General features: G+C 35.7%; 3 protein-coding genes and 2 pseudogenes across 3 annotated transcripts; 4 read left to right on the top strand and 1 right to left on the bottom strand.

Moving 5' to 3' along the window:
* Positions 1 to 395: 395 nt before the first annotated feature.
* LOC18018293 lies at positions 396 to 2293 on the top strand (annotated as a pseudogene).
* A 1066-nt stretch (positions 2294 to 3359) lies between these two features.
* LOC18018292 (uncharacterized protein At5g49945) lies at positions 3360 to 5555 on the top strand. The gene is made up of 3 exons (XM_006402142.2): positions 3360 to 4358; positions 4787 to 4990; positions 5071 to 5555. Exons 1-3 carry the CDS (start codon positions 3360 to 3362, stop codon positions 5299 to 5301), a joined length of 1434 nt encoding a protein of 477 aa, XP_006402205.1. The 3' UTR covers positions 5302 to 5555.
* LOC18018291 (phospholipase ABHD3) lies at positions 5453 to 9543 on the bottom strand. The gene is made up of 14 exons (XM_006402141.2): positions 9252 to 9543; positions 9068 to 9157; positions 8880 to 8941; positions 8686 to 8789; positions 8477 to 8566; positions 8015 to 8137; positions 7770 to 7847; positions 7334 to 7419; positions 7174 to 7222; positions 7035 to 7091; positions 6813 to 6943; positions 6214 to 6297; positions 6050 to 6119; positions 5453 to 5952 (listed from the first exon to the last, which is right to left on the bottom strand). Exons 1-14 carry the CDS (start codon positions 9485 to 9487, stop codon positions 5590 to 5592), a joined length of 1623 nt encoding a protein of 540 aa, XP_006402204.1. The 5' UTR covers positions 9488 to 9543; the 3' UTR covers positions 5453 to 5589.
* Positions 9544 to 11248: 1705 nt separating this feature from the next.
* On the top strand, positions 11249 to 12175 carry LOC18018290 (diacylglycerol O-acyltransferase 2). Its single transcript, XM_006402140.2, has 5 exons — positions 11249 to 11335; positions 11394 to 11480; positions 11650 to 11747; positions 11835 to 11922; positions 12074 to 12175. The coding sequence occupies exons 1-5, from the start codon at positions 11249 to 11251 to the stop codon at positions 12173 to 12175; spliced, it is 462 nt and encodes a 153-aa protein (XP_006402203.2).
* Positions 12176 to 18518: 6343 nt separating this feature from the next.
* LOC18018289 lies at positions 18519 to 19496 on the top strand (annotated as a pseudogene).
* The last annotated feature ends 598 nt before the right edge of the window (positions 19497 to 20094 follow it).

The following is a 20094-nucleotide window of genomic DNA, read 5'->3' as shown; positions in this document are numbered from 1 at the left end:
TTTGAGGTTATAACTGATATTGAGAATGGAAAGAATGTTGACGAGCTGGAAGAAGAGCTTGGAACTCTTAATACTCCTCACTTCCAAGGTCCTATGGATGGGTTTTCGAGCAACATTAATCGAGAAGCGTCTTTGGCTACACAGAAACGGCAGCAGAGTATTCATGATGCCATTTCTAAAGAGAAAACACATGATGTGCGGCAATATTGTTCTAGGTGGGTTTATCATGCAAGCATTCCATTCAATGCAATTGAAAACGATGCTTTTAGGTTGTTTTGTGAAGCAATGGGACAATTCGGGCCTGGTTGGATACCACCAAGTCAATATCAGCTGCGTGAACCATTGTTGAATGAAGAAGTACAAAGGACACAGCAAAAGCTGAAGGTTGCTCTGTGATGACAGATTCATGGACCGAGATGAAAAGGAAAAGCATAATGAACTTATGTGTTAATTCAAGAGGAGGTACATGTTTTCTCTCATCAAAGGACACCTCTAAATATTCCCATACAAGTGAGCACATCTTTAAATACATTGACAGTTGCATTGAAGAGATAGGGGCTGAAAAAAATAGTGCAAGTGGTGACTGATAATGCAACCAACAATGTATCTGCTGCTAAGATGCTTAAAGAGAAGAGACCGACCATATTTTGGAGTGGATGTGCGGCTCACACTCTAGATTTGATGCTTGAGGGAGTATCAAAGTTGCCAAATTTTCACAAAGTCATTAGTCAAGCAAAAGCGGCGACCATATTCATCTATGTTCATCATAAAACTCTGTCAATGATGAGAGGTTATCCAAAGAAGAGAGATATCGTGAAACCTGGAACAACAAGATTTGCAACTTGTTTCTTGACTCTCCACGGCTTGTATGAGAAGAAGGCTAAGTTAAAGGCAATGTTCACAAGTGATGAGTGGCATGAATGCACTCATTCAAAGTCTTTGAAGGGAAATAATGTGTTCGAGACTGATTAGTTTTCAATTTTTGACGTCTGTGATGATAGTTTTGAAAATATTCAGCCCTTTGGTGAAGGTGCTAAGGATGGCCGATGGAGAGAAGATACCTTCTATGGGATTTGTTTTTGGTGAGATTTAGAAGCTAAGAACTGTATCAAGGAAGCTTGTGATCATTTGGAGAAAAATATCAGCCTGTGTTTCAGATCATCTATTATAAGATGAAAGGTAGGTTGGATTCTTCATTACATCTGGCTGCATACTTCTTAAACCGGTTTTACTTCTACAAAGACTCCACTATCCAGTTTGAGATGGATATCGTAGAAGGATTCATAAGCTGTGTGGAGACTTTTTATCATGGTAACTTTGAGAGTCAAGATAAGGTCATGAATCATGAAGTTAGTCTCTACAAGAACAAAATTGGCTTGTTTGGCAATCGATTAGCATTAAAAAGCTGTGAAACAAGAGATGACAAGTTTGATTCATGTATTTCTCTTCACCCTTATAGTTCTTGTTTATCGTTTAACCTTCTCCTTTGATTTTAACATCACTTGAATTGCCACACGAAATTGGTGGTCAATCTATGGATGTGGCGCACCAACTTTGCAAAACTTAGCAACTAGAATACTTGCATTGACCTCTAGTTCTTCTGGTTGTGAACGAAATTGGAGATGCTTTGAATCAGTTAGTGTATTCTGGTTTATCTCTTATATTGTTTTCAATAAGTTCATATTGTAAGTTTTTATAGCTGCTTTGAATCGGTTAGTGTACTCTGATTTTGCAGATCCACAAAAAAAAAGGAATAGACTAGATGTTAGTCGGTTAAAACAGTCTACTCTATGTCCAATTTAATGCTAAGCTATTCAAAAAGCAGAAAAAAATAAGAGACCAAAATGCAGATGCCATCTTTGAAGATGGTAATGAAGATACCGTAGGAGAATGGATCGTTGGACCATGTTTGGAAGACCAAGACAGTGAAGCCAATTTTATTCTAGCCACACAAACTCCACGGGTAAGAGACATCTATGATGATGATTTCGAGTCTGAACCAGAAGATGCTATTGACATGGAGTTCGAACCTGTATTATACCAAGAGGTTCCTCTGTTTCGTGACTCACAAACTACGTACTCAGGTTAGTTTAAATGTTATTAAACACTTTGACTTCTTCTGTTATTTGAAAATTGCAATACACTTGTGTTGTTTGATGTATTGATGCTTCTGATATTTCTTTATATTTGATGACTGTTCTGGATGCTTGATGCTTCTGATGTTTCTTTATGTTTGATGTTTCAATGCTCTGATTTTGCTGAGTAAAATTTGTAGGCTGGTCTCGATGTTTGATTGGTTTAATGTTTAATGTATCCATGCTCTGGTTTGTTTGGTTTAATGTCTACAATATTCTTGTTCTTTGGCTGATGAAAATTGGTACATATGCATTTCTCACCGAATGTTCTTTTCTTTGATCTAATTAACAAGTTCTTTTTTTTCAACAGGTTTACTTACTAAGTAACAATATATAAGACATATATAAGTCTATAACACATAATAACTTGATTATTGAAGAAGGAAAGGATGAAGATGTTGTTGTTCTTTAACTATTTTTTGTGTATTCTCATGATCAAGACCATCTATTTTTTTTTTGTATCATCATGTGATTGGACTTTTTTTTGTCTTTTGAATATTATGTCAATTCGATCTTGACTTCTTTATGCATTTCAAGTTTAAAAATGATATTTACATTTTATTTCATGTTTCTACATATGATAATATCAAACTAGATCTTTAAAACCTAAATCTTGAACAAAATATGTGAATTCTACAAGAAAAAACTAATAAAAGTAATTAAAACATTTAAAATTATTAAAATTTAGTGAAAAATTTTCAGTCTCGGTGCTAATCAGTACTTTCACCTAGTGCTAGCATTAGTTAATTCAAAATAGAAATTTTTAGGGAAAATAACGTATTTTTCCCTCTGAAGTTTCATATAATAACAGATTCACCTAAAATTTTGATTTCGTCATATATATCTCTGTTAGAAAAGTTGTAAACCTATTTTACCCCAATTCAAAAATTCAAAATATATATAACCATAATTATTGGTTTGAATTGATGAGAAATAAGTTTACAACTTTTTTAAGAGAGAGATATGAGATATATGACTAGGTTGAAACTTCGTGTAAATATATTATTATATAAAACTTCAGAGAGGAAAATAAGTCGTTTTACCAAATTTTTATTACGTTCAAGTTCTTTTTAATTTGGTTCGGATTCAGTTTTGGAAATTTCTATTCAATTTAGGACGGTTCGGTTCGGTTCGGTTGTACATTTTGCATTCCCGGCTAGTTTCCTATATGGCATTGTTTCATATTGATCTCAGTGTTGAATCTTTTGCTTCATTTTCTCCACAATGAGCCGATCTTTCTCCTTCTTCTCCTTCGCTCTCATCTGTTACCTTTCTATTCACCAGCATCTTCTCTCAGCTTCCCAGTTCGAAGGATTTGATGCTGAAGACGATGATGTTTCCGACGATTCTTCTGACCTTCACCACTCTCTCCCTCCGCCTACTATCACCCAGTCTCACTCCTCGCTTCCTGATCCAGAACCATCTTCCGACGACTCTAACTCCGATCTCATCCCCGAATCAGATCCCAAGCCTGAAACCGATTCTAAAAATCCTTCGTCAATGCCGTTCGATTTTTGGGATGAAGATGAGTTCGAAGGATTACCGGTGGAGATAGCGACGGCACAGACTCTAGAGTCTCCGTTGATTGTAGAAAACACGACAGAGAAGGTAGATCCCGAGACAGCTTCGATTGCTAAAGACACTACTGTTCCGATGAAGAAGAAGAAGTCGTACATTGTAGAGATCACTTGCGTCTGTTTCTTAATCACTCTCGGAATTAACTACTTCGTCGGTAAACGCGAGAACGAGAGGCTCGCTTTAGCTTGGGCGGCGAAATTTGCTTCCAAGGACACAATATTCCAGAAGAATTTCAGCTTGCTGGGAGTTGGTGAAGGAGAGGAGTCGCCATTGTTGCTGAAAGAAGCGCTGAATGTGTTCAAATTCTACGCGAGCGGACGCAGGTACTGCCATGGATTGTTGGCCACTATGGAGCTCAAGAGCAGACACGATCTGATCTCGAGGGTTTTTAACTTGGTGGTGCCTTGTAAAGATGAGATCACTTTTGAGGTTTACATGAATGAAGAGAGCATGGATCATGTCGTGTTTGCGATGGCGAGGAAGAAGGCGGCGAAAACGATGCAAAAGGATGTGAAGGATCTGCAGAGATTCGCCGGGATTGTGTCTCCTCCGGCCGGGAGGAAATGGGTATCGGAGGAGCTAGCTGTGATCTCTGAATCAAAGGAAGTTGCTGGGGATATGATCACAGACACTGTGCTTGATCAGGTAAGAATTCTCTCTCTCTCTCAGATTCTACAGTAGAGATGTATCTGGTGATTTAGTTAGCAAGAATCTATTCTTAAGACAAAAGGAGGAAAAAGATTACTAGATTGAGAACTAGTAGTCACAGTTTGTCTCATTTCTGAGTTGAAATTTGATTTTCAGACATTTGGACTGTACTTGAATAGGCTTTATTGCTTTATAGTGAGGTGAGTGTAAAGTATGTTGGAAGGAAGTTTTAGTATCATTAAGCATCATGACCTTAATAATTCAGTAATGGAAGTTGGTCCATGGCTCTCTCTCTGTATGTATCTGTATCTGTGGCAAAGTTGGGAAATCAATCACTTCTAATATGAACCTTAATTCGTTTTAACTCGGATTCTTGTTTTGCTTAGTGTTTGCACTTGATTTATCTCTATAATATATCTCTGTAGGTTTTTGGTGACAAGGCTATGGAGAAGCATGGGAGGAATTTCATGTCGATGCATATATCTGACCAGCACACTGGCAAACACAAGAAGATGATGCTTTTCAAGTTTTCCTTACCCGATGCTAAACATATGGATGAGATCGTCCGCTTGGTGGCGCTAATTCCATATTACATCGACTTAGTAGGACGATACAGGCTCAGCTCGCAGGTAAATTGCAAACTTCTACTCGTTAGAGTCTGTTTTGGGGTGTTGGAAAACTGAAGTTTAAGTGTTTATATTTAATGAAGGCGCGGAACAAAACTGAGAGTGGTAGGCAGAAAGCAGCAGAGGAAGCGTACAAAGAACTTCAGAACGCGAGGCAAGAGGCATTGCAGAAGAAGAAAGCTGAGAGAAAGAAAATGATGGAGGAAGCAGAAGCAAAGCTGAGCGCAGAAGTGCTAAGGAAGAAAGAGGTAAAAGAAAGAGCAAGGCAGGTGAAAAAGGCAATGCCGAAAGTTAAGATGAGCCGTGGTCACTAGCTAAAACCCTCAACTTTTTCTTTTATGACCACACTCTAAAACTCCGAAGGCATAGCAAACGTTATCACGTGTTTTACTTTCTAGCTGCTTTTTCTTCGTTCTATTCTCCTTTGAAATACCAATTCTGAATGAAAATAGAGATTTTTTTTTTTTTTATGTTGAGGTGTAAAGTCTTGTGAGAGCTTTGTATAGAATGGCAAATGCCTTATATCAAGTGGGTTACAATGAAATACAATCAAAAGTTATTAATGGTACAAAGGCTTCTATTTTGCAATAAGAGTATGATTTCTATTTTTCGACGACCCTTCTGAATCTTTTCTTGATTGAGATCAACAACGCAGGGCCTAGAAGTGGCCACGTCGTGACTATAGCAATGTATGCTAATAGCCAGATTGATTTCCGGCTGTATCTTGAAAGCTGATCCACTCTCTTCTTCAAAGGACCGAGTAAACTGTTATAACCTTGAGGGGTGTTGTCCTTTTGTAGATGATAACTTGTCTTCTCGATTTGAGCACTACTCTCTTGTTCTGCATCAGCTCTTGTCTCCACTTCACTTGCTGCTGCAGCAGCAATAATCCCATCTTCTCCGGTATCCACAAGAAATGGTCCCTGATCAATCGAAGATCCCAATGGTTCGGGGATGATCTGCGTCTGAAAAAATGATATGATGAATGTCTTAGAAGAGACTAAGAGTAGTTATATATGGTATTGCCGTATTGGACTAAAAGTAAGTCATTTCTTTTCGTACCTTCTGTCTTCGTTCTGCAAAGGGGCTAGAGAGTAGCACTTCAAAATATTCTTGCACAGCCCTAACCCACCTTTAACATGACACTACTACACATTTCAGTTCCACTCCTAATAAATTCCTTGTGAATAGAGTGTTGGATGAGTATCTAAGAAAATGAGAATTACCACATGCTTGTTGCTGTAATCCCTTCATAGTAAGCAAGATGACCACCATGTGTTGTGGTTGCAAGAACTATGTTTTTATTTCCCCTGCAAAAGTTAAGACATGATACATGGAGACCCATCAAAACGTGCTGCAGAAAGATACATCCTAGAAACTCATCAAATTTCGCCAACTACGCCTAAAAATCGTTCACTTTTCTAATTTGGCCACACACGGAACAGAGAAACTCTGTTTTACAGAAAATTCACCAACTCAATTTAGCAACGGTAATCTTGTTATAAACTTCTAGAGCATTAAAGAACATTCTAGTAATAACAAAACCAAATAGTAATGACTTCTAGAGCCAAAACCAATTCCACCGATACTCTGATACCTTCACATCCGGGTTAATTCCCTTAATTATACTAATTGTTCCTGTAACTATCCTCTTAACAGCTGAATTCTTCATAAAGACTTATCCAGTGGCCTTACGACCAAGAAGAACAGGAGTACAATGGAGTCGACCAGAGGAGTATGGATGCAGATCAATTTAGTTTATCAGTTGTGGAGTTGAATAGTGGAGGAAAGCATGATTAAAGGGTAAAAGCAAAGAGATTCTTACCTACATTCATCCCAAGGAATAGCTTCCCTAGTACAAACTGGATCATCCAAAGCACTGATACAAAGGAGCGGAACAGCGACATTTCCCACAAATTGCGCACTGCTTGAACGTCTATAGTATGTATCAGTTGTCTGCACCATGAAAGATTGGATTTTCTGCTTCTTAAAATGGAACGAGAGGAAAAATAAACAGAGGATAGAGAGAATATAAAACCAACTACACCTCGAATTTGCCAACAAGTCTGGTGGCATAGTTGTCAAACTCTCGAACTGAACGTGACTAAAACAACAAGACACGAAAGGAATGAATCTTTAAAGTCAATTTACTTGATTTGGAAAATAGAAAGAAATTCAGAATCTACCTTCTTAATGCCTTCCCAATCGGCTATACGAGAAATGATGGAGTGGTGCCTGCAGGTTACAACCATGTGTAAGGGAACAAGAAAGACATGACTAAAGCGAGACAAAAGTAGGTAGAAAAAAATACAAAGTTATCAAAACAAGACAAGAGTTTAGACATACAATTGTGCATAACCTTGTAGACCAATAGTAAGCACTCTGTCATAGAGTTTTTGCACGAGTTTTCGGTTGATAAATCGGTCACATATCTGCAAAGAACACCATCATTGATAGTAAGGCATGTTTGTTTTCTTTTCCCAGATTCCAGGACCAATTTATTCATTTTTGGGAATAAAATATACTAGAGGGAACTCGTAGATTAAAGAGAATGAACGATAAATTGAAAGTGAAATGAAGAGAAACATCGAAAAGGACAGAACTTGCGATCAACAAAGCAAGTAGCTTATGAAACTCAGCCAAATTGAAGTATCTCAAGGAAGATGATGTGAAACAGACACAATATTCGTGAAAAGAATAGATTCGTTGTTTTCACTATCATGTTTAAACAGTAAGCAATATCACAGAATTTCAGTTGGAGTGGACGTGAGGGTCTACTAACCAAAAGATCCCATGGAGAGCACACAGCAGTAGCTCCAATAAGAGGTGTATCAGGCCCATCCTCCCCAAGATATTTAACCTGGATCAACGCCCGCTCAATTTCATCGTAGCAATTAAATGTGAGATATCAAACCGATTGTGTTGTACGTTATGCCTTTAAAACTAACAATGATCACCACGACGTTTCAATCTTTTGATGCAAGACTAGGGTATCATTGTATCAAAGGTGAAAGAGAAGAGATATACCAGAACGTTGGCACCAATGCTTGTTCCAACAGCAAACAGAGGAGCCTCTGGGAACTGAGAATGGATGTGATCAATTACTTTCCGAAGATCTTCTGTCCATCCCGCATTGTAGAAGCAGTCAGACTGATTAATGGTTTGAAAATTCAAGTCAGTCGATGAATCATAATTTTACCAATCCACATAAATAATTCAATGAACTAACACAAATGATAAGTTTATGAAAAAAAAAGTTTTCAAAGCTACTTAATCCGTTTAATAACCTTAAACATACGCTTCCAGCATGTTTAGTGGTGAACTTAATTGCTAGATTGCTGGTCACAAATCGATATATCCCATAATTCTCGTTCTAGGAACTCATTAATCTATTTAAATAATAGTCATGCACCTATGACCCAAATGTTACCTAGATACAAAAAAAATGAAACCAAACCAAGAACTCACATATAAAACCAAGACACTCACAGTTAAAGAGATCCCTCCAAGTCCACGGTGGTTACTCACAACAACATTCCATCCTTCCTTGGCCAGCCTGAAGGCAAGATGTTTAATATACTGTGGAAAAAAGAGTAAACGAGGTTATCGAATATCGAGTAAGCAAAAGGAACGAAACAAGAGCAGCCACAAAATGAAAACAGAGGAATCGAAAGGAGTGTGGTGAAACGAAATATTACAGCAGCAGTAGAATCACTAGTGAGCCCTGGAACCACAATAGCAATTGGAGTTCTATCATTTCCTAGAGTTAAGCCGTTGACCACCTGAGATATGCCTTCCATGACTGTGCAGAACACAAAATCTTAAGGCAATAAAAAGAAAGACCCAAATTCAAAGCTGAAAATGACCAAATGTATTGTTCTTTAATACAAACCATCAGAATGCATTAACCAGTCCAAAGCAATTGTGCCACCATCTGTTGCTTGAAAGAGATTTCTGAGACCACAGAAAAACAGATGCAATATTACTCATACATCTCAAAGATCATGTAATAAGGAACACATAACTTGTGCCCACAAGATCTGAACAAGCACAAGAGCACCGGTTTATGAACTCACTCACCGCTTGTAGCAGAAACGAGGTGAGTTTCCAACAAGGCTAAGAAACGCTGTTTGAAGATGAGGGCTTGAGAGCCAAAACGTAGGAAAGTAGCTGAAATCGAAATTGCAAATTTGTACATAAGAAAGGCCGCATTTTTGCGATGAGTTTTGGATGGATCAAGACCAGAAAGATAAAAACTCTTTACCGTCCGTGAAGGAGACGACACTTGGAGACAACAAACTGGCAAAAGTCTGAGCTGGGATTGAAGGTGAGAGAGATAGGATCTGATCTAGGAAAATGAATCTCGAGGAAGAAGTAGAGGAAAAGTAGAATTGTTAGGAAGAAGGAGATGAGATAGTGAGAGACTGGGATGAGCAAGAGCGATTTGAAGAGGAGGAGATAAGGAGAGAGCAATTCTTGCTCTGTGATTGCATGATTCATTGGGGAGTCAAAAGGAAAGATCTTTCTTTTCTGCTGCAGAAATGTGGGAGATTTGATGATTATGAATCAAATGCTCATTATGTGTGGAGACGATCGAATTTTGTTTAAACAATTTCCTTCCTCTCCAACTACAGGACAAGACTATGACATTTGCTTCTCACTCGGCAAACCGAACGGGCTTTTCAATTTTTTGTTTTCCACTCAATGAAAACTTGCATTTTCGTTTTGTACACTAAAGTTAGATTTAATCGATAGTATTTGAAATCTGTTATAATAATAGGTCTAATTTATCATAAAGATAAATATTAATAAAGATGAAAAATTTATACCTGCAAAAGAAATGAGAGAAATGATAAAGAAAAAGACGAGAAAAATAAGAACGAGAGAATATGTTATTAGTTTGTGAATGATGTTATGTGTTTACAATGGACATATATAAATGTAAAAAGTTGAGTTATTATGTGTAAGTAAATAGTGAAGATAGGTTCCAAAAATTTTACCCATGTTTTATTTCATCGCCACAATTTCTGACTTTAAAACATGCTATAATTTCTAACTTTGAAACATGCCACAATTTCTGATTTTATAACAAAATCTTAATATCTCAATCTTGTAAATTAATATTAGGGGAATTGCTAAAAATAGGCCACAATTTGATTCCAAATGCAAAAGTATACCCCAAATTCAACCTATTGCAAAAATAGGTCAGAGGGGTAGAGAAATTACTATTATCTCCTACATGAGTAAACAAAAAACGGATGTCTCAATTACGATTATAAAAATTATGTAAAAATAATATAAACTGAAAATATTAATGAAGTCTTCTCAGCAGACTGATAAAGAAGTCTACTATACTATTAAATCATATTTTTAAATTTAAAAATTATATAAAAATAATGTAAACTGAAATTTGTTTTTATAAATCAAATGTCAACAAGTATGATCTATGAAAATTATAATTTAATAAAAATGAATCATTTTTAACCATCTAAGATAAACATAAAAAGTGAAAAGTTTTAAACTAGGGCTGCAGACTTCTTTATCAGTCTGCTCAGCAGACCGTAAAAGAAGTCTGCTATATTATTAAATTTTATATTTAAATTTAAAAATTATGTAAAAATAATATAAACTGAAATGTGTTTCTATAAATCAAATATCAATAAGTATGATCTATATAAATTAGAATTTAATAAAAATTAATCATTTTAAACCATCTAAAATAAACATCAAAAGTGAATAATTCTAATTTAGGGTTACAGACTTCAAAAGAAGTCTACTCTATTTTTAAACTTTATATTTTAATTTAAAAATTATATAAAAATAATTTAAGCTGAAATTTGTTTTCATAAAATAAATATAAACAATGTTGATGTATATAAATTAAAAAGTAATATAACCAATTCAAATTAAACAAACAAAGATAAATATCTTTATTATAGGTTTTAATTTAGGGTTACAGACTAATTTAAGAAGTCTGCATAAACCGAACCCGAATTAAAATTAAAATGTACATAAACCGAAAATAATTAACCTAACCGGATATTTTTAACCTATTATATAAATGAAACATACTAATTGTTACCCTAAACTAGAAACCCTCGACTCTTTCTCTGTAAAACGGCGCTGTGCTCTCTCTTTCATGGCTTCTCTGCTAGCTTTTCCTGGTTCGTTTTCTTTCTTCTTCAGATTTGCTGTCTCCTTGTTTTTTGTTCAAATTCGTGACTGATTTTGATTTTCAACGGGATTTCAGATCTGTTGAATATGTTGGAATCGAAGGTGTTATTGAACTCAAACGGGAGCTTGAACGGTCGTCAGAATCACACCGAAAATTCGGCCGACGAGGATTTGGTTACCCGAGAGTTTGAATGTATCTTATTTCTGTGATTGACTGTTTCTGTTTTTGCAGAACGTCTTCCTTTCATCGAGAAGAGGATTTGTGCGCATAGCCATGGAACACGGGACACCTCTGGTTCCAGTTTTCTGCTTTGGTCAGGTAGAGAAAAGAGTTGCTCACAGAAATGTTGTGCTCTATGTAGTTGTCTTCACGTAACTGATACTCTCAAAACTTGATTTGGTTTGTCAGATGCATGATTTAGATCTTGTACCGTTTCTGCTTTTCCAGTTTTTTTATCGATTCATCATGTCTTTTGTTTCTTCCGCAGTCACACGTGTACAAATGGTGGAAGCCAGACTGGAAACTCTACCTGAAATTATCGAGAGCCATCAGGTTTACCCCGATCTGCTTTTGGGGAGTTTTTGGGTAAGTGGATTAGTTTCTCTTAGGTACATTTGATTTTGCCTGTAAAAATCTTGAAAGAGGTAAAACTATTCCCATTTCGTTTTGTAGATCTCCCTTGCCGTATCGACAACCTATGGACGTGGTGGTTGGTAAACCAATAGAAGTTTCAAAAACTCTGCAGCCAAGTAATGAAGAGGTTAGTCATGTTCTTCTGTATTGTTTTTTAGCTACTTCTTAGAGTGGAGTCAGGACGGAATTGCGGCTTTGCTATTAGACGTTACTGTGTAGAATGCTTCGTAAAAGTTGTAGGATTTATCAGCTTTGTGGTGTTTTTTTGTGCATCTCAGATTGCTAAGTTACATGGCCAGTTTGTGGAAGCACTTAAGGATCTGTTTGAGAGGCACAAGGCTCGAGTAGGCTATTCTGATCTTCAGTTGAACATTCTTTGAATGAAAGCTCTCCCAATGGAAATTATTGTCTATATATGATCCTTGTTAATCATTTGTTTTATCTTGTAGCTGGATTTGGATTTACCTGTGTATGTCTTTTAACATCAGACTGTTGTAGTAGTGAAATACGTCAATAATAATATCCTGCAAATTACATGTTATTCTCTAGTGTAAGAGTGAGGTTTTTGGTGGATGCCCAAGAAATGAATTTGGGATTGATCAGACAAAAAAGGGACTAATCTTCTTGGCTTATGATGCACAACATTCATTATACAAACAAAACATGCTCAAAATTGATCCATGAACTACGACACATCCGTTAGTCCATAATTTTCTGAGTAAAAATTCTATTACAAAAAAACATTGTTATAAAGATATGTTTGTAAGTTCAAGACAACACTTTATGTTAATAACCTAATTTTTGAAACAACCTGCATAAATCTGATACAAGCATAAGTAAGCAACCTGCATAAATCTGATACAAGCATAAGTAAGCAACCTGCATAAATTCCTAACTTTACAATCTTTGAAACAACCTGCATAAATATGATACAAGCATAAGCAAGCAATCACTTGACGTTTACCACATGTTACGAAGTAGACTTCTTTAGAAGTCTACAGAAATCCGCTAAAAGCTAAATTAAACAAGAAAATTCATTATTTTGTAATTATAACACATAACCACGTCAAACTCATAAATATGCAACATACAAAACAAATAAACATGTCAAAACAAGAAAAATATTTTTACAAGTAACAAATATTTAAAAATGATTTAAAAAATAATAATAATTAGGCAGACTTCTTATGCAGTCTGCTATGAGGTGCTAATAGGTAACAGCAGACTTCATCTACAAACTTCTTTATAAGTCTGCTTAGATGTGCTAATTACCTTTCAAATCAAAAAAATTCATAACTTTATAAAAATAACACATAACCACGTCAAACTCATACAGATGCAACACAAAAAACAAATAAACATGTCAAAACAAGAATATCATTTTCACAAGTAACAAATATTTCAAAATGGAATTTTTAAGAAGAATAATTAGGCAGACTTCATATACAGTCTGCTATGATATACTAATACGTAACAACAGATTTCGTCTACAAACTTCTTTTAGAAGTCTGCTTAGATGTGCTAATTACCTTTTAAATCAAGAAAATTCATAACTTTATATTTATAACACATAAACACATCAAACTCATACAGGTGCAAGAATCAAACCTAAAATGCATTTACAATTTTAAAAAATTAAAAAAAACATTACAAATATTTTATAAAATTGGTCAAACTTTTGGTCAATTGCAAAAATAACTTTTTCTTCTCGCAGACTGCAAAAAGAAGTCTACTACGAAAAGTCAAGTATTTGGTCAAATGCAAAAATAACCTTTTTTTCTAGAAGACTTCAACGTGAAATTTTCCCAGCGGACTTTGAACGGATGTATAGAAGTCTGCTAACGAGTAAAAGAAGTCTGCTATAGTAGAGAAGTCTGCTTATGAAGTCTACTTTACAAAAGAAGTCTACTCGAGGTTATTTTTGCAATTGACCAAAATATTGACTTTCGAAAGAAGTCTGCTATGCGCAGACTTCTTTAGAAGTCTGCTTGTAGGTCAGATTTGCATTTGACCGAATCTTAATTAAATTAATAGCAGACTTCTAAAAGAAGTCAGCTATAAAAGTCAAAAGTGGTCAAAATCTTGGTCAATTGCAAAAATAACCTTTCGACTCAAACTACGAATTAGCAGACTTCTAAAGAAATCTGCTATAAAAGTCAAAGATCGACAATTTTTTTGGTCAAATGCAAAACTAACCTTTTTCTCGCAGACTGCAAAAGAAGTCTACATGATTTTTTTTGTTTACAAAGGACAATTCGCACACTTCTTTTGAAGTCTGCTTACAAAAATATGAAAAAAAAGTCAATTGCAAATCTAACCTTTACGTTGACTAGCAGGCTGAAAAAGAAGTCTGCTTTCGCGAAACAGAGCTAAATGTTAAAGAAAATGAAGTAGATGTTTACATACTTCAAATTTAAACTCGATTAACTTTGACATACACCCAGACTTTTGTATAGCACCGATAGCAAACTAGCTAAGTCGTTGTTATGCAAGAATCTCCAAAAATAGATGATTTATGAAATTGAAAATTATGAAAATGAGCATGAAAGAGTTTTTTAGATGAAATTGGAGAGAAATTTGTAGGTAAAATGAAGTTATAAGCGACACAATGAGCAGTTAGAGCTTCAAAATTGGTTGGGCAAACATTTAGAGCTTCAAAATTGGTTGGTAATGGTGGTTGGCAAAATTGAAGAATATGGCATTTTCGTAAATAAGTGATATATTTTAGGATGGTTATGTATTTTTGGTATTTTTCAGAAAAAATAAAAATTGAAAACATAATGGCATTTTCGTGAATATATGTGGTTGTGAGGAGATAGTAGAGAGAAAATGGCATTTGTTGAAGAGGGAGAAAATAGAGGTTAGATTTGCATTTGACTTCAATTTTGAGGTCATATGTGCAAGAAGCCCATTAATATTGGGCTAATGCCGCACACTGTGGTCTAAGCGGTCTCTAGACTGAGCCAACTGAGCTTGGGTTTTATTTGGTCAAAACAAGGGTGATAGAACTTCTCTGGTAGATTGAATGAATGATGGTCGAGCTGAAAGGACATGTCTTGATTCTCTTCTGATTTAGTCTGGTCTAGAGGTGATTTCTCTTGACAACACTAATTCTGGGGATGGAATTAGCAGTGAATCTTCAAGGATTTGATCAGGTTCAGCTCCTTGAACACTATGTCGTCATTCTTGGTGTTGATAGAACGTCTTGGCTACTTGTGGTTTGTACCTTGGATTAAACTAATGTTTATGACTTCATCAAGTGGCTAGAAATTAAGAGGCGGGATCTTGGTTTGCTGTGTCTCATCGGACTCGAATCTGCTGAAAGACGACAGTGGAATCTTAGAGAGAGAATAATCAAATGGCATTGAGTTATTAAGAGTGGCTCCATGGCGGAAATTGTGCGGCAGTTCGGTGGGTTGCATGGTGAGTTGAAAGGGGTTTGTGATGGTCCATTAGTGTGATTGTAGCGGCTCACGGTGGATCTAATGGTGGAGATGGTTGGGTATGGTTTGCCTCTCCCACCATTCGTTTGCTAGTCTATTGCTGGATTCTTCATTGAATGGATTAGAGCTATCGGGGTTAGCAATGTTGTGACGATGAGATAAATAGAAAGGAAGGAATACTATTAGTCTCTCATAATAATATATGTACATGAAATTAACTTGTATATGAGGGATGATACGATACAATTTTTTTTTTTTTTAAATGGTGAAAAGTATTACAAAGATACAAGTCAAAAAGAGATAAATATGAAGAGATTAGTCAAGAGTAGTCGAACTCTTTCTTACATACTCCTTCAAGATGGACTTCAGCCATGAAGACCAATCTATAAATCTTGACACGTAATGGATCTGAAGCTCGTGGATGACGCTTGAGGCTTGTTGATGGTGTATATTAAACAAGGGGTAAAACAATAATATTCAAATTGTAAATCTCATTCTATTAGTAGTTTCTTAGTTTGGCAAAGTACAATAAGAAGTTAGGTCGTCGGAGGTCGACTAACTAAGTAACAAAGGAAGAACTAGAAGTAAATTTGACGATCTTGATGCTCTTCACTTCTGAGGTCTCTTTTTGCTCTCGATTTTTTGATGTCGCGAATGAATGAAGTCTTCTCCTATTTATAAGATTCCTAAGGCGGTTTAAGATTTGAGATTTCCTTTTTTTCTCTTGAAAAGTAAAATCTTCCGAGATTCTTATTATCCTTTTCTTCGACAAGTATCTATTTTTTTTCTCCGATATTTTAAAAAATCTTTCGTAAAATTCAGAAATCGGCGCCAATTCGGAAACTGAGCTTAATGGGTTTTTCTTTAGAGACCTTAGGTCAGCTCATTTGATTTGAACCTGATATCAATTATCGTAAACCGAAGTCGTTCAGACCGGTCTCGATTCATATCGAGTTAAACTGGGGGTGGGAATTACACCACCAAGATGGCTGTCTTCAGTGGACAAGGACATGTATAGTGACGATGATGTGAGAGACTGAGAACTAATGAAGCATAACATATATTCAAAGGCATATGCAATGCTTGAATTGTAGAATCATTTGGTTTAGATTCAAAAGCACATGTTAGGTTTCAATAGTAAAAGCACTTGGTTTAGAACCAAAAAAAAAAGAACTTAAGAGAAGCACAAAGGCTTACAAGAAAAGTGAGAAACGAGTTTCACTTTTAAATCAAAACTCAAGCATAATCTGCTTTGATACCATGTTGTGATGATAAGAGAAATAGAATGGAAAAAATATTACAGTCTCGACCAATTTATCAATTTATATAAGAGACATAAACATTACAACTAATGAATAATAAGAGACATTTTCAAGAATATATGATTATAAAGATACAAATCAAGAAGAAATGAATACGAAGAGATTATTCAAGAGTAGTTATAACTCGGCTGGCGGTGGAGATTTGAGATGGTCTCTCAGTTGGCTAACCGTAATCGACTGTCAGCGATTTCCGGTTTATCCATGTTCGATTTTGACTTTGTAAACCACTACCCAATTTCCAATTCGGGTTGATTAGTATAATAAAGTTTTTAATTTTGAGAAAGAAAAGTCTGCAATGCATATGTAGATAGAGTTTCACTGAGAGATGTAGTCGCAATTGGTTAAAGGGATTTGAAGCATATGAAAATCGTAAACAAAGTTTTGTCATAATCTTTACACTTATTTAATCATAAATTATTAGGTTCACTAACTTAATTTAATCATATATACAGAAAAGGAAGAAGAATCTGATAATGAAGATAAGACACTACTATCTTTCCAATCCATTCTCAATGATGAAGATGAAGACAAGGATGAAGATGAGGACGAAGATGAAACTGAGGATGAAGATGAAAATTGAAGAATTATCAACTTTGGTTTGCTTCTTGAATTTGAGAATTAAGTTAAAAGTTTTAGTTTGAACTTCATTTCTTCTAGGATTTTTGATTTTCTTGCTTTCTCTGATTTTAGCTTATGTTACTTTGATACTTTCTTAGATTTCATTCTTCTTTTGCTTCTCTGATTCTTGAAAAAAATCTTATTGGATTGTTGGTGATTTAGTTTAAATTTCAGTTAGAGTTTCAGAATATTGCTTTTAAGTTGAATGATGCTTGTTGTTTCATTTCAAAATCATTGCTTTATACATCATAGAGAATTAGACATGAGTAACTAAAATATATCCTTCTTTGATACAGTTTTTGTAACTGAACTATATCCTTTTGAAAGGCTTCCGATGAACTTCAAATCCATTCACTTACCAGAATCTCGTAGAGATGAAAGTATAGAGAATAGACTTGATGTTGCTTATGTTGTTTAATGTCGATAGTTTTACGTAGATTACAAAGATGGGCAATATAAAGAAAAAATACAAAGAGCCTGCAGGTCAGCCCGCTAACCCGTAGATTATAAACGGGTTGGGTTTGGACAATAGATTTTGAGACCGCAACCCGCGATGGGCCGCCCGCAAAGCCCAACAAAAAATTGAAACCGCATCGGGTTGGACTATTTGGACCTGGGCTGACCCATTTGACATCTCTAGTTTCACACGTACAATATTTTGTCCAACTACAAGATTTTTTTTGTTTCTTTTTAAACGTCAAAGTGGAGCTTCGAAAGCTATAGGGTCTGCTTGGTAGGAACTGTTACTTTTAGGTTTTACTATAAGCTTTTACTTTAAAAACTTTTACTGTTAAAATTTAATTTTTACTTTTAAAAACATGATAAACAAACTGAAAATAAAAAGAAAATATAAAATAAAGAAATAGATCTCAAAAGAAAAAAGAAAAATATAAGATTTAATTAATTAAAATTAGTTAGTAATTATTTATTTATATATATATATATATTCTTTTGAATAATTCTAGGGAGGAAGAAATAAAAAAAAGAAAAGAAAATATATTTATTTTTATAAGCTTCTTGGGTAAAAGCTACTCCCACGTAGCTTTTAAAAATATGACCAAAACAAAAAGTTTTATTTTTAAAACTTTTAAATTAATAAAATAGAAAAAGTGTGTTTGGCTAAAAAAAACTTTAAAAACTGTAAAAGACTTAAAAGTTTCTATAGTTTAATGCCAAGCAACCCCATAATTTAATTGTTCTTTTTTGCGTCGGAAATAGTACCCTTGAAATCGCCCTTAAGAATGTTTCTCACTGGGCAATCGCGTGAGATTGAGTAAGAAGAAGTCTGGAACTTTGATAAATAGCGATTTCCTCTCGATGACTACGTCCCCAGAGAGGATATGAGTAAGGCGGAGACGACGGAGCAGTCGACCCCAACAATTTCTTCGCTATTGAGCTGCTTCGCGCGCATCTCAAGATTGCACTACCAAACTCTCTCCCTCGTCTCCAAGAGATTCCGATCTCTCCTCGCTTCACCCGATCCTCTCTAAACCGCACCGAGAGTTGTCTCTATGTGTGCTTTGGGTCCGATCATGACCCTAACCCTCGCTGGTTCACTCTCTGCCTGAAACCTGATCAAATCCTAACCAATGGGTCATCAAGTCGGAATGTTTTGGTTCCAACCTCATCCATTCCTCATTCTGCTCCTCCACACTGGTCTGCTCTCATTGACGGACCTTCAAATGATATCTACAACATTGGCAGACCCATTGACAATACACCATCATCGATCAAGCCTTGAAGCTTGTGGGTGGACCCAACGATCAATGTCCTTGATAGAAAGATATATGTAACAAGAGACACCGATCCAAACACACAGACTTGGGAGCTTGAGGTATCGAGCCCTCCGGTTTTCTTAAGCTTAGTGGTGAGAGAAAAGGTTTACACGTTTGGATTGTGTAATAGTTTGGCTTACATACCCAAGGAAGGTCGATGGGAAAGGTTTTGGGGTTGGAAACCGAGTTTGGGATGGTTTTCTTGTTGGGTGATCGAAAACGTATTGTACCGTTATCGCTCTGAAGTTTTCAAATGGTATGACACCAAGGTAGGACAGTGGAGGAAAATGAAAGGTTTGGATGGACTGCCTAAGTTTGTGAGTTATGGTTTTCAGTTGGCGGGTTATGGTGGAAAGTTGGCGGTTTTATGGGCCGAGCTTGTGCCTACTGATGGCGATAAAAGCAAGATGATTTGGTGTGCGGTAATAGGGCTTGAGAGGCGTGAGAGTGGTGCGATTTGGGGGGGAGGTCGAGTGGTGTGATGTAGTGTGTACAGTCCCCAAGTCATATCAATTGGAGTATGTTCTTGATGCTATTGTCTGATGAGTCACATACTAGGCATGATGTTGAATATGGTAAATCTTTACTAATTGTGGATTCTTGTGCTTACAATTTACAAGTTATTATGTCATTTTGTTGAATGATTTGTATCTGTATGTTTTTAGTTAATTGCAATAGACTTCATTCATTTTGTAAAGCTTTGATAGTTCACTTCTTTCATGGGAAAGATGTAAGAACTAAAATAATTGATTGAAGAGTGTTTGGCCTTGTACTCCACAAATAATTGTCTCTGTTTTTTTTTTGTTTGTGACTCAGTGGCTTCATTTTTTTTTGTTAATTTGCTGTTGCTTTTGATGCTGCTAAGGTTGACTTCACGGCTTCATGTTTTAAATTTATAACCCTAGATATCTGCAAGTGCACAGCAGTGCGTTGTAGTACTTAGAGTATCGATCCACAGAGAATCCACGCTTTACCTGCAGAACCTTAGAACCAGAATTAGTAAACGAAGTCTAAGACGAAAAACATGTTTTGGATAAGTTGTGCGATTTCTATATATGTATTTTAAAACGGGATTTGAAAGGGTTTTTGAAAACTAGAAGTGAATAAATCGATAATAAATCTAAAGGATGAACAAAGCTCT

This window comes from Eutrema salsugineum, unplaced genomic scaffold (assembly GCF_000478725.1).
Source record: "Eutrema salsugineum unplaced genomic scaffold, Eutsalg1_0 scaffold_2, whole genome shotgun sequence".
NCBI classification, from domain to species: Eukaryota; Viridiplantae; Streptophyta; class Magnoliopsida; order Brassicales; family Brassicaceae; genus Eutrema; species Eutrema salsugineum.
This window is presented reverse-complemented; position numbering and strand designations above follow the sequence as displayed.